The sequence below is a fragment of the Aythya marila genome (assembly GCF_965140915.1).
Source record: "Aythya marila genome assembly, chromosome: 7".
Classification (NCBI taxonomy): domain Eukaryota; kingdom Metazoa; phylum Chordata; class Aves; order Anseriformes; family Anatidae; genus Aythya; species Aythya marila.
Genome location: NC_139048.1, coordinates 33,580,353 through 33,594,196, shown reverse-complemented (window position 1 = coordinate 33,594,196; position 13,844 = coordinate 33,580,353). Strand labels below are relative to the sequence as shown.

Below are 13,844 nucleotides of genomic sequence, written 5' to 3'. Positions count from 1 at the left end.
TGAACTACTTTTAATCCAGAGAATTTTAGTTATTTTTCCAATTTAGATTTAATATCTCATTTTCATCTACTGCCCAACTTAGGGAATTGTAGAAGTAGAGAAAGTGTTCTGTTAAAACATTTTAACATAAAAGCTTAAACTTTTAAAAATGTAAATAAGGTCACCTTCCAATTTTGTTATTATTTTTAGCAATCTCTTACATATTATCGATGATTTAGGGAAAGAAAGTCTTATTGTTACAGCTCTAATTCTTCTATCTTTCCCAAAAATATACAATTGCTTTGAGACATCTGGGATATTCTCCAGCAAGGCTAGAGAAAAATCAGACTTCAGAATCTGAGTATTTCCCAAGGAAGCATTTTAATACTGCCATCAGCGAGCACAGGTTCTTTCTGCATTACTCTAGTTCAAATAGAAGCTCATTATTTCCCAGCATGCAGGAAGGAGCAGTGCAGGTTTCTCATGTTCTACCTCCACTACTATTCCATTGCCCTGAAGTCCTCAGTATCATTTAAAAGCACTCTTATTATTTAAGTACTCTCAGTACTTCAGCCTCACACTTGCTCCCAATCAATATATATATAATAGAGGACACTAAATCTAAAGTAACCCTTGTAAGCCCTTCTGGGGCTGTAAGTTCTAGGCTCTTGTTCTGCTTCATACCAGAAACTGTGATTACATGAACTACAGTCCTCAAATTTCCACAGTGTCCAGAAGGAAAAGGTAGTTGTGAGTTTCTGTCTCTCTTCACAGTAACTGTGTTGAATTTTGGGAATTTTGTATCACTGCAGAGCATCACAAAAGAAGAAAAAAAAAAGCAGCCCAGTGCTACTGCTATTGCAATTTTCTGTTGTCTATTTGTTTCAACAAGTGACAGGATGTATCATTAAAATGGTTTATATGTTTATGTCAGGTGCTCATGTGCATCCAGCAGATGCAATCTTAGATTAAGTTAAAGCAGTAACTATGCATTTTTAAGTTCCTGTTTTTTCTCAAACCAATTTTCACCTATCTGGATACACATAACAATCTGGAAAGGAGCTGAGGCATAAACGGATGAAAAGAGCTTAAATGTTTTAAAGATACAAAAAAAAAAAAAAAAAAAAAAAAAAACTATTTGTGCAGCTATTTCTGCATCCATAAAAGCAACAAAGTAACCTTATTTGTACCACTTATTTGTTTCCTAAGTGAAAGATGTTAAATAAATAAACACTGATCATGGAAGCAATAACCTCACATGCAACTTCTGGAATCAGAGCCAAAATGGGATGGGACCATAGCTTTAATCGCTACTTGTCTACTGACAAACCTAGACCAAAGTTTCTCCAATGCTGAAACTTTCTGAAGCATGGCAGGCCCTGCCATTACAGGTAAAATGCAAAGAAAAGAAAGATGGTGTGGAGAGAAGGAAGACGGCTTGCTGTCCTGCTCTGAAGCATCTCCATATACCCTAACCTTCTGATGGCAATGGAGGGAGCCAGACTGGTTCACCCAGGCACCAGCAAAGGAAATCATTTTGCTTTTTGCAGGCAAATACCTAATTTGACAATGCCTGGAGCCAGACCTGATAGGAGAAATAATCCAGCTCAGTATTATCATCAGAAACCTCCCTACTGCAAATAAAATGTTAAGACTCCTTTGTCCTTTTCTATAACAAGTATTTCCACAGAAGGCAGGGAATGTACCTGAAGACACTCTTCTGGAATTGTGAAGGCAGTAAAATCCCACTTCATCACAAGTACAACTTAGAGACACATTAAGAATATTAATATGGGGCAGATTTTCTCATGTATTCTGTTTGCTGAGCTTGCTTACAACAGTGATATCGTGGCTGAAAGCAAAGCAAAACTGCACCCTATTTACATGTAAGCAAGCAAATCTACTTCATGTCTCAAACAAAACATGCATGGTAGAAAATGAGGACAATGCAGTACAGGAAACTGGAAGTAGTAAGAAGTGCTGGTAGGGACTCTGAAATGGAGGGGTTTCTGTGATTCTGGAACATTGAATTCTTTCATCTGCCACCTCTGCCAGAAGGAATGTGTGATTTTAAAAGCAGAATCCAAGCAGTTCTTAGCAGCAGGAACTCTGTTTCCCTGCGTAACAGATTTTTAATCCCCTGAGTTACCTAGGTCTTCATTGCTTTGGCTATATCCAAAAACATAGCAGAATTATAAATGAAAAGGGTTGCACTTTAACAACTAGCACGGTAATACAGGTTTAGAAAACTGTATGAAACTAGTCATCAGTGTTTAAATACTTAAAATATTTACTTTTTTATTATTAACTTATAGCAAATTGATAACTTCAAACTATTTTTATACAGGAAAGACTCATCCACAGGGATGTAGGAATGATAAGGGAAGACATCCTACAGATAGCCAGCTTCCAGAGGTCAGGAAATTCATTTCTGAGTGTTAGAGATTTGAAACTGTCTCTCACATTCACATTACCATCCTGCATGCCAAACTGCTCAGTGGTACCTCACCTCTGCTGGAGTTCTGCCCCTTTGTCACTACTCGTTGGATCAGCAGCTTCACTGTTGGGCTCCTGTATCTCAAGTAAGCACCCGGAACACTAGACTACAGCGTCCCTCATAATGTAAAATGCATCTGCCAAGTAGAATGTTTAGTTGTTACTTCAGAAACAAACAGCTTCGTGATGGAAAACTAAGTCATGCCTGAAGGCTACAGCCAATTAGCCATTTCAGTTAGCAAAACGACTGCCTTTAAAATCTCAGATAAAATTGGAGGAGAAACATCTTCTCCTAGGAGATAGTTTGCAGAAAGTGCATGAAAAGATGTACAAGAAGCACTGGCATGTATGAGCAAAAAACAAACAAACAAAAAAAACCTACAGTTCAGCTCAAAAAAAAAAAAAAAAAAAAAACAGGCAAAAGTAACAGGAAAAAATGGTTTAAGAATCTGCCTGCAGATTTGATTCTTCAAGCAATTTCATCAAATATTTCAAATATTTCTGATAAGCATACCTAAGCAGAAAAGATCATTTGATTTCCAAACAATCGGAGGACCCTAGATATGCAACAAATAGTTTAGCTTTTTTGCTTTCACAGGGTTAAGCAGTGTTTAGCTACCTGAGCTTTTAAACAGAAGCATTCAAACAGAATTATTACATCCCTATCTCCTTCCTCTCATTGGTTTTCTGATTCATGAAAGAGGGATCCTGGATATCCAGAAACCTGGTTCCATTTCCTGACATTTTGGACCAATTTACAGTACTCTGATATCTCATATATAATTGCTGTGCTAGATAGCCATAATCACTAAGGGACAACATATCAGATGAATATGATACATGTAAGTCAGGCATACATAGCCTGGATAGTTTTGTTAGAAATCTCTTTACATCAGAAGATGCAATACCAGTGAAAAGAATTAGATAACCTGCACCCATGTTCTTTTAACATGGATCTCACGCAATTTAATTTGTGACACTGCCATTTTGTGTTTACTTGTGAATAACGTAGTATTTATATGGAACCTGGAAAATGAATTCTTGAGAATCAACTGATTTAAGAAGTTAACTACTCTAAGGTTTACTGGTGATTTCCTCATCTTACAATCAGTAATTACTTTCACACTGCCAGCAGTGGCAAAGGAAGAATGACACTGCAAACCATCTAGATACTAGATTTTTGGGTAAGCTCCGTGATACATTTCTCCACTATAAACATTTAATGAGATTTGTTCCCAACAGACTGTTTACTACATCAATTTATTTCATGGCACTGTATTTGCAGCAACAAGATAGAGCAAAGGTTATTTCAGGTCTTTAGCCAATAGAACTTTCTATAAAGAAAGAAAAGCACAACCACCTAATTCATAAGATCATTTTTTAAAAGTTTAATGCTCTATAAATTGTGCTTATCTAACAAATACAGCTTCAATTCCCATTTGTGGTATCTAGGTAAAAATAAATTTAAAAGGCCATAAAGAAATGGCTTTTTACAAGTGAGGCTCCTATGTTGCTACATTTCCAAATAAAACCAAATTCCATCCAAAAGAAAATTTTCCATTTAGTGATTAGCAAAATTTTTATATTTTAAAACTAATAAGTATAATAACAACAACAACAAAAATTAAAACGGTACTGCTAACATACAGTCAAGATGAATTCATCTGCTGTGAGAAGATACAAGCAGTTAGCTATTTTTTTTGTTTTTGTTACATAAAACAGATAAACAATAACTCTAATTCAAATTACATTTTCATTCAGGGTGTCATTGTAAAAAATCACTTGTGACACTTAAACGTTGCTTTTTCTTTCACTAAATAAGAAAATAGATTATGAACTCTAACTTTAAAACCCAGTGTAAGCAAAAAGGATGGCTAACATGTAACATGCAATCATAGCCTGTTCCTCTGAGGACACAAAAAAAAAACAACTGTCAGATTCAACTTAGAGTATGACTGAGAGGTCCGTTTTGATCAATGCACTGCCACTGCAAGATTTGTGTTAAATATATTGACTTCAATCTATTCCTCTCACCTTTCATTGGAAGTTTTAAACAAAATCTATCATCATCAGACATAGCATCAATTTTCTTGAAAATGTATCAACAATATTGGAGTCGCAAGGCTGGAATCTGATAAATCTGAGTTTTTACAACCAAAAAGGCCCATATTTGCACGTGTTTAGAAACTTTTATTCCTTTTGTTGATCTGGATCTACATCAATTATACCAGATGAGGAGCATGGTCTGTAGACCTCATCTACAGGAGGTCTACCAATTTTGGCAAAGTAATGGAAAATTACACTGCTAAAAGTCAGAGCAGCCATACGAAACAAGGAATGCTCCATACAGAAGCCTACGAGTAGGTCAGGAGCAGAGGAAGAGCTGACATTCTCCAAATATTTGCTTCAATATGGAAGTAGAATCATCGATTTGTGAAAGCGTATTGCTTATATCACTTAATCATAAAAACATAATTAAGTTTCTAAATCTTTAAATTATATAAATTACATAATAATCCCAATGACAAGTTTCAGAGTAAGTAACTTCAATGTGCATTGTACTAGTTGAAATGCAGTCAATGCAGCCGTGATTACCATTGATGACTGTCATTTGTAAGCTGAACTCCTGGGTTCTGCCCTCTTATTCAAGGAAGTTTCTGCCCTCCACCATTACTCATGTGCATGGAAGTAATTCTTAACTGCTGTTTGAAGGAAGCAAAATGGTGAACATGCATGAAGAATTAATTCCAAGCTCTTCTGAAGTGATTCTTCCCAATAAAATAATGATACTATTCAGACTAAGACTATGCAGAGCATTGGTTTCTAATACCTTTTAGTCTGCCATTTCTAACAGCAATAGTTGTTAGTGAATACAAACAGTAAAGCAAACCATTTTTCCAAAAATATTGCAGTGTGCTAAATTTATGGGTTCACCTACCTCAAGCTCATCAAGTGCACTTCCCAGAGTGGCTTTGTGAGATGAAGGTTGTCCCGTTTTATTTCCAACTCCTTGGGAAGCATTAGAAATTACATTGAGAGCATTCTGTATTTCACTGCAAATTGAATCCTTGCTGGCTGTAAGGGATGCAACATCTGAATGTTCCAAACAAGCTGAACATATTGAATGTAGAAGAGAAGAATTTTCTTTCAGGGATGCACGTGCGGCAGCAATTTCATCTCGCTGATTGCTAGATTTCAAATCCTGTCAGCAAAAAAACATGCTGTTTATTTCCAAAAGCATTTCAAAACTTCAAAATTGACAAGTAATGTATAAACAATGTTTTTATCTATCTGTAATATGTTTAAGGACACACCGAATTAAATTTATCACAGATTGGGAAAATGGACTGTCTACAACAGTACTTACAATCGAATCATCTCTATCTCACGAGTGATGAACAAAACTTATGTAAAACAACACCAAATTTTTATTTATTGTATTTTATAACCAGTACCATGAAAGGTCGACATTTTGCTGCTTCTTAGGCATAATCTTCCCTTGAGAAAACAGGTTTGGTATTTAGCTGCTCCCAGACATGTCTGTCTTAATAAGCGATAGAGTAGGAAGGTGTAGATAGGGTTAAGAATAGAGTTTTTGACTGTTGCATCTAAATATATTTCTTGTATTTGCTTCCCCACACTGCCAGCATATGTCTCAAGCACTCTATACAAAGGAACAGCAGACAGAGATGCAAATTCTAAACTCCAGGGAAATGGGAAGCATAGACAGTAGGGAAATCAAAAGTGTCTGTGAAAAGTCACCTCTGTAAAGTGCCACTGCCTATTTCTCCTCGCTCACTGCTATGTGCACACTGTGAGCATTCAGGGATCCTGCCACTTCCATCTTATTCCTTCCTCTTCCACCCAGATCTTGAAACCCTGCAGCCTTCTGCCATCCAAGACAATAAAGAACAAAGTGAACCTTGAAATTGGAAGTGAGATTCAACTGTTTCTAGGAATCAAGCTGAAGAGCTGTTATTTGGACAGCTGAAAGTTACAGACTTCGGGGCAAACAGACAGTCAACATTAGGATTGTAAGCAGCCGCCTGTCTCTGCCTGCTTTACTCTAGACAATTTCCTCATTTTCTTTCTGCATCTTGTCCCTTTGAAGTATACTAGTAGATATTTGCAAAATGGCTTGGGTGAAGGAGAGAATTAAATTCAAGGGAAAAAATAAAAAAGGGAAAATAGCACATCAGAACAAGAAAAGCCTGTGGCATCAGCTTCAAATGATGAGAAGAGGCGCAATGAGGAATGAACAACAAAATGTGCATGAACCTGCTCGCAGTCTGCTCTGAAGCAAACTGAAGTCTTCCTAATTGTTTTCCTTTGCATTGCATGAGGCTCTACATGCATTATTTACAGAAGGATCATAATACCCACGTCTTGCCACGTAAAGTTTCTACGTTTATGGATGAAGAGCATCTGATATTAAAGGAACCAGTCCCATTATTTTTTTAATTCTCTTTCACTGTAAGAAATGCACTGGACACAGGATGGGATCTTACTCCCTCAAGCTTAGTTGGAAATCTCAGGGATACAGCAAAGAAAATAAAAACAGTGGAGCCCTAAAGAGAAGCAGACAATTGTTCCACCAGCTGATCACCTGAATTAGAAAATTGAGCTATTGTCTTGGGAGGATTAATATTTAATATGTTTAAAAAAAAAAATCAATAAACCAATACAAAAAAAAAAAAAAAACAAAAAAACTGTGTAGTAATGACTTTTTTTTGCTCAGGATGCTCAAATCCAAATATTCAACAGCACCTCCAGCCCTGCTAAAGCATCTGCAACTTCTGCAGTGCGCTCTCAGCAAAAAGCAGTAGTTATCATGCAACACAGACTCTTACTCTAATTGGCAAATCTACCTTTCCTGCAATTAAATGACAAGAAGACAGAATGCTCCCTTTTCTGCTGTACTGCAAGGAAGCTACAGACCCAGAGATACAGAGGTAAGTCAATACAACACTTCAATCTAGCTGGCTTCTGTTCTTAAGCAATTCTTACTGTGCTGCAGCATCATATACAAATGATCAAACTTGAAAATCCTTCCACCAACGGCCTTTTTCCATCCAAAAAATTATTGTATAACCAGGAACGAGTAGTTCCTATAGAATCCAAAGCTGCCAAGCCCGTAGCACAAAGCCAGTAACAGCAGGACACCAACACAACAACACAACATCCATTTTTAATAATAAACAAAGCGCCACGAGTCTTCATGACAAACCCAAAGAGCAGAAAAAAAAAAAAAGTAGCTATGACACAGAATAAGTTGTCATGCTCCTCTCAGGCAGCCAAAACTTCACACAAGTTTTGCAGATATTCTTAGGGGCGTTATGAGTCTTGTTATCACATTCAATTCTATACAAACAGTACAAAATACTGTAAACACCATGATATGCATTCTCAGTAGATTAAAATTATTTTACTCTGTTGCAGTTTCTGTCTCTTAGACTCACAGACAGGGAAGAATGCAGGAAACAAGGAGAAGAGGGGTTTCAGGGAACTCCAGCTGGGAGAGGGTCAGCACTTACAGAAGTGTTTCTGGAAGCTCTGGGAACAGGAAGGGTGCCAGGCAATGGAAGATGCATTTTGGGCAAACTGTTCATAGGATTTCTCTCTCTGTTTCTCTCCCTTTGCCTTCCTGGGACTTAATCAAGGAGAGGGGACTGTATCCTGACAGACCATGCCTCCATGCAGCCATATAACTCCTACCCCAGCTCCAAAGGAAACTGGGCATCCCCCCCAGCACCCTATACAGATACCTCTGAGTACTTCCCCTTGCCGCTAGGATCCCTTGGAAGGGGAAGAAAAGAAATTCATGATTTTACTGTGAGATCTATGAAAAATGTAGCAAATAGATCCTAGCTCCTTTCACCTGCCTCAATTAATGGATTTTAGCCTCTGCCTCTTTGACTTCTCCCTCTACTTCTCCTTTGCCAGATTCCATGCTCAACATTGTTACACTGGTGGCAGGGATGCGGTCAACTGCTAGAGATTACATAAAGAAAAAACTTTACAAAATGCAATTAACTTGGTTTTAACTCAGGAGATGGAATAACTCTGATCACTGTGACACGGGAAATAAATTAAGGGAAGTAAAAGACAAGCAAATCAAGAAAAATAGTTACATCCAAAAATAAAAAAATAAAAATAAAAAAAGCCAATACTGACTCCTGTTTTAAAAACACTTCCTCATCTTTCCATTTTGTGTGAAGAAATAGGGAAAAAAGTAAGACATTTAAGATACAGATATAAATTAAGAGGGTGATATTAAGACAATATAAAGAGACTACAGCATATGTTTTCTGACCATCAGAATGTGCAAGTAGCGATAAAAAGCACCCAGGCAAGTAGTAAAAGCCTCACCGAACAGCTTAGCATACATTACTACCTACTTGTAACACAGCTCACTCAAGGAACAGTGCAGCAACGCGAAGAACTCAGACAAAACAAATATGTACATTTTACTGCTTACAAAATTACTGAACAAAAATATGTGCATTAGACTGTAATTGTCTGCGTGCCCTTCAAAGATAGGTTTAGGGTCAACTAGACACCAAACTCATTACCAACCCCAAACTCTCACAGGAACTCACAAAGAAGTAGTTCAAGAATTGCACTGTAAAGATGCAAGTGGCAGTGAGGTACAAGTATGGGTTTTACAGGCTCATGCAAAAAATAAGAGTTGACATGTAAGAAAGCTTTCCTCTCGGATTTAAGCGCTGCCCACAAAATGAGTGCCACAGAGTTAAGAATTTGATAGAGTTCTGTTATGAGAACGATGTCTTGCTGTGCAGTCAGGTGAGACTGTGTGGGCCTTGCCTAAAAGACACCAGCATCTCCACAGCAAGAGGGGGAAGCTCCTGCGTTTTCTGAGAATAAAGGCCAGGTTCTTTCCCAATTAGGTTAATAAAAAATATAGAGAGAACAGAGCACAGGACAAAGCAATTGCAAAGATGAATCTAGACTATAACCATAGACATATACATGCATATATGTACATAGACATACATAAAGGGTCCCAATGATGGGCTTCCCTCTGTGAAGAGATCATTGTAGAAGATGTGGAAGAACCACCACTGAGTCTAGAAAGCCAGTGCAATATTAGCTTTCATGCTAACATGGGGTAATGCAGGCTGGAAGGGACCTCAGGAGGGCTCTGGTCTTACCTCAGTCTTCTCAATGAGCTTCTTGTAGGTACCAGGGGCTGCTGTCAGGTTCCCCCCAGATTTTCTCCAGACTGAACAAGCCTGGACCGCTCATCCTGTCCTCACAAGACAAGTCGTCCCATTCCCAGCCATTACAACTCATCAAAAACCCAAGCTGACACACCTAAGTTTCTTTCAGAGTCTCTAAGCCTGCATTTATACCCGTTTGTAAAGCACATGGTCAGTTTTAGATTTGGTAACCAAACACTTGGTAAAAACTTGCTGTACCTTCACATGATCCAACTTTCAAGAAAGCTGCAGATCAACAAGGCCTTCTCCATGAGCACAGCAATCATACAAACAGGGTTATGCCACTGCCAAATTACATACTAAGATGCATTAAAAAAAAGCTCTTATTTTTTTTCCCCTTCAGCTTTTCTCTAAAACATTCAGTGTGTTATTGTTTTTAAAACTCTGTGTTTTATTTCACACAGCATTGTATGAAGTTGCAGCATCACGGTATTGGTAAACTTGCCTATGAAGAGCCTCACTTCTGATGTGTAACACATCCACAGCAAGTCAAACACCCTGGAGGAGGCATGCCCATAAATTCAGAACAGCAATGAATCACAGGAAGATGTTTAAACACAGCTCTGTGTGTTCTCATTGCCTGAATCACTCTTGTTATTTAAGCTAACTGAAAGTCATGGTTTTAAGGACTAAACCGTAAGTAGCACACTTTGCCTCCACAAAGATTCTGTGCTGCCGTTATAAAACCATGATTTACTGGACTCAGGTTCCACCTGAAGTGAAGTCTTGCAATTTTCTCCGTACCTACAGCTATTTGTTGTTAATAATACTCAAGGTAATATATAATACCACAGAAAAGCACAGCTATCATGCACAAAGAATCAAAAGCAGATCACATCTGGTTAATATCCCAGGTTGTTGTTGCTTTTTTTTGTTTGTTGTTGTTTGTTTTCTTCTGGAATTTGCTGTCCAGTTAGGGTAATGTTGTTCCTTTTGATGACATCCTTGCATCAGGTTGCAACTGCTGCACAACACTCATGTGTTTCATCAAGTTCTTGCCTCCTTACAGATGACAGAGCAACACCTTGCTGTCACTTCTCTATCCATTATTTCAGAATTTGGTCCCCACGCTTCTAATACCCTGCTCTGGTAACTATCCATCTCCCAGATGAAGTGGCTGAGTTTGAAAGGTAGCAAAGCAATTTTTCCCTCTAAGAATTAATGGAACAGAATTTTTAAATCCAGCAATCCTTTTTCTGCACACATATACCACTTAATGTATTAGCTCATAAAGGTTTTCTCCTAGTACAGTTATGGGCACATTTGTCATAAATGAGCATGTCTACAACTAGAGCAGGAAACATTTGTCAGGGAGAGGGGCCCAGGTTTAACACCAGATCTCAAGTTAGGAACCTCCAGAAGGTCTTATCCCATCTTCAGGAGGAGGAGATGGGTAAAGAAGGCATGAAGGAGAGGGAGGGAAGAAATACAGAAGAAATATAGATGACTTAAAGAGGAGTCATTTCTTTGACCTTCAGAAGGCCCATCCATTCCACCAAATCCACGACAAACTCAGCTTATCACTTCTCTGAGGTTAGTGTCCACCTCATGAGAATCCACATACTGCCTTAAAACTGAGAGGGGAAGGAAATTAAGACTTAAAGATCACTTACATGCACATCAGTGAAACTAAACACCATGTCTAAGCATATTCCATCTATCACATGATGGACCTGTCTCCAACAAATCAGCTCAAGTTCCCCTAGGTGTATGTTTCTCCTGGTCCTGAACAGAGCATACTGAAGTTTTCCTAGATTTGATGTCTCAGCATGAGACATATTTATGATGTGAAACCATCAGAGATAAGCAAATACACAACTCATACCAGGCAGCCTGTTTCAACTCCAATTTTCTCACAGATTACATAATCAACAAATATTTAGGGTGCTTGCCCCTACTCACCTGTCAAACTCCAGTTGAAGTTTAACTTTTATTTTCTTTTCATTTCTTATAAATACTTGCTAACAATTTAAAATAAGCTATTTCCTTTTTTATGATCAAAAAGCCCAGAACTAAAGCAAGCTGAATCAAGTAAGTCAATGATGTATCCTCACACACTATTTTAGGATGCACACAATTCAAACACTGCAGAGAATGTTAAGTTCCTGTAATGTGAACATACGTCCAACTCACATGCATAAAGAGTGGCACTCCAGCAATTGGAACTGAAGTGCTAATCCATCAAAACAAGCTTATTAGCATTACCAATTTCAGAAATGTTTTAACAGTACATTTAGTTTCGGCTGTTCAGTTTAAACTGCAAAATTATCTGGTTTCAAGTATTTATCATGTACAGCACTGCTTCCCTTTTTTCTTGCATATCAGTTTAATTTTTTTTTAATGTTGTTTTCTGCACACCTTGCAAACACTTACAGGACAGCAACTCAGAGCAAAAAAGAAAAAGCTTATGCCCTTGAGCTCTGTACCGAATGTTAATGTGTTTGTGTATGATAGATTTAATACATAAATGAGAACAAATGACTTCCAGCAGCTGCACTCTGCACCTATAAATCGCTGTGACTATTGCAAAAATCCATACAGAGGAAGAACAGCTGTATAATTTACAGCATCAGTATTTGTCAAGAAAAGCAGCAAATATAAAACTTGATTTCTTTGTTTTAGCATTCCTATAAAAATTAGAAGTTATCCTTTACAGATTCCTTTTAGATTAGAACTTCTATTCATCTCCCCTGATGGCACTTCAGTGCAGAAGGTTATTTAATTCTTAATAACACCGAAGGAAATTCAAAAGGCACAAAACCCAGCACAGTTTTACAAAATAAATGCTAGAAACGTCTGAAAGAGCTAACAATGAGCATATTATGGTTTGCATTGAATATGCTTTGGTAGTATCAGAAAAGTACAGTACTCTGATTCAATGATTTACACTGTACAACAGGTGATTTATATCACACAAATCCACAAAGAGCAAATATTGAAACACAGGTTTGAACAGCTGGATTTGTTCTCAAGATCTTTCCCTACCAACAGGGCTGACAGCCACATCACACACTCCTGTTCTTCCTTATGCTTGAGAGAATTTTGCATTCAGAGTACTGTGGCCAGTTCCCAAGTACAACCCAATACCCTACAAAAATACACACTGTACCACAATAGCTATGAATACTGTGTATACTCTGCAACCAATGTCTAAACATTTCAGAATTTGATGAATTTTTATTGGAGAAATACAAAGCTTTGCCCCCCAAAGTCACATGTCTGTTCAGCCATTTACCGAATGCTTATTTGTGAACACCAAGCAATGGATCTTAAAGCATGAAAAATATCTGAATTTTTCACTACCAACAAAGTGCAACTTTTGGGCTCGTGGTTTTGATTCAGAAAATGGGGAAGACTTTCAAAATATTGCTATTTTTCAGAGAAAAGACACTTTTAACAGTTATATTTATAAAAGAACGTTCTGTAAAAACATCTTTACTAACAAAATTAATTTCAAAATCTATGAAACCATAATAATTATTTTGTTGAAGGCGTTACAAATAGTTACTTCTAGAATGAGTTTGGCATTGAACTGCATTGTCACTGGGTCTGTTACCTTAAGCCACTACTGCCTCTTAACAAAAGCTTAAACCCCCATTTTACTTCATATGCTAGCTTCCAACTTTCACAGTTGGAATGAATCACAAGGAGATTCTGTCTTCCTGGGCTCAAAGCAAGTCACAATGAACCCTCTGGTGCATTTCTTATATGATAAAGCCAGTAAATGCAGTTTCCATGAACTCTAGATATATAAGAAATAAGATGTTTAAGTCCCTTAAAAAACAACCGAATTGAGCAGATTTTTATTGGAAAAAAAAAAAAAATCACAGAAGTTCAAATAAATAATTTCAATATTTTAATTGAATGTCTTATCAGAAGTTCAGTCACAGGAAGGGCCTTCAAAACGGTCAGAATTCAGCTTCATCCTTATCTCAGAGACAAAATACTACAAAACAAAGCAGCAAGCTTGTTTGTATCCTCTCGTATGGCACTAGCTGTTATGATTCAGCAGGTTCAACACAGATCTTCACTTTAAAACAAGGGGTACACCACAGGCAACATCCTGTAAGAGAACTGTGTTCAGTAGGAAAAACATCCAAAATATAATGCAAGTCTCATCGATACAAG

General features: G+C 37.5%; 1 protein-coding gene across 2 annotated transcripts in view; it reads right to left on the bottom strand.

The window, feature by feature from the left end:
• CTNNA3 (catenin alpha 3) overlaps positions 1 to 13,844 on the bottom strand; it is a 464,394-nt gene that overhangs the window by 363,649 nt on the left and 86,901 nt on the right. For both annotated transcript variants that reach the window (XM_082765467.1, XM_082765468.1), the window contains exon 6: positions 5,414 to 5,677. In XM_082765467.1, coding sequence (XP_082621593.1) covers positions 5,414 to 5,677 — 264 coding nt within the window. The remainder of the gene's footprint in view (positions 1 to 5,413; positions 5,678 to 13,844) is intronic.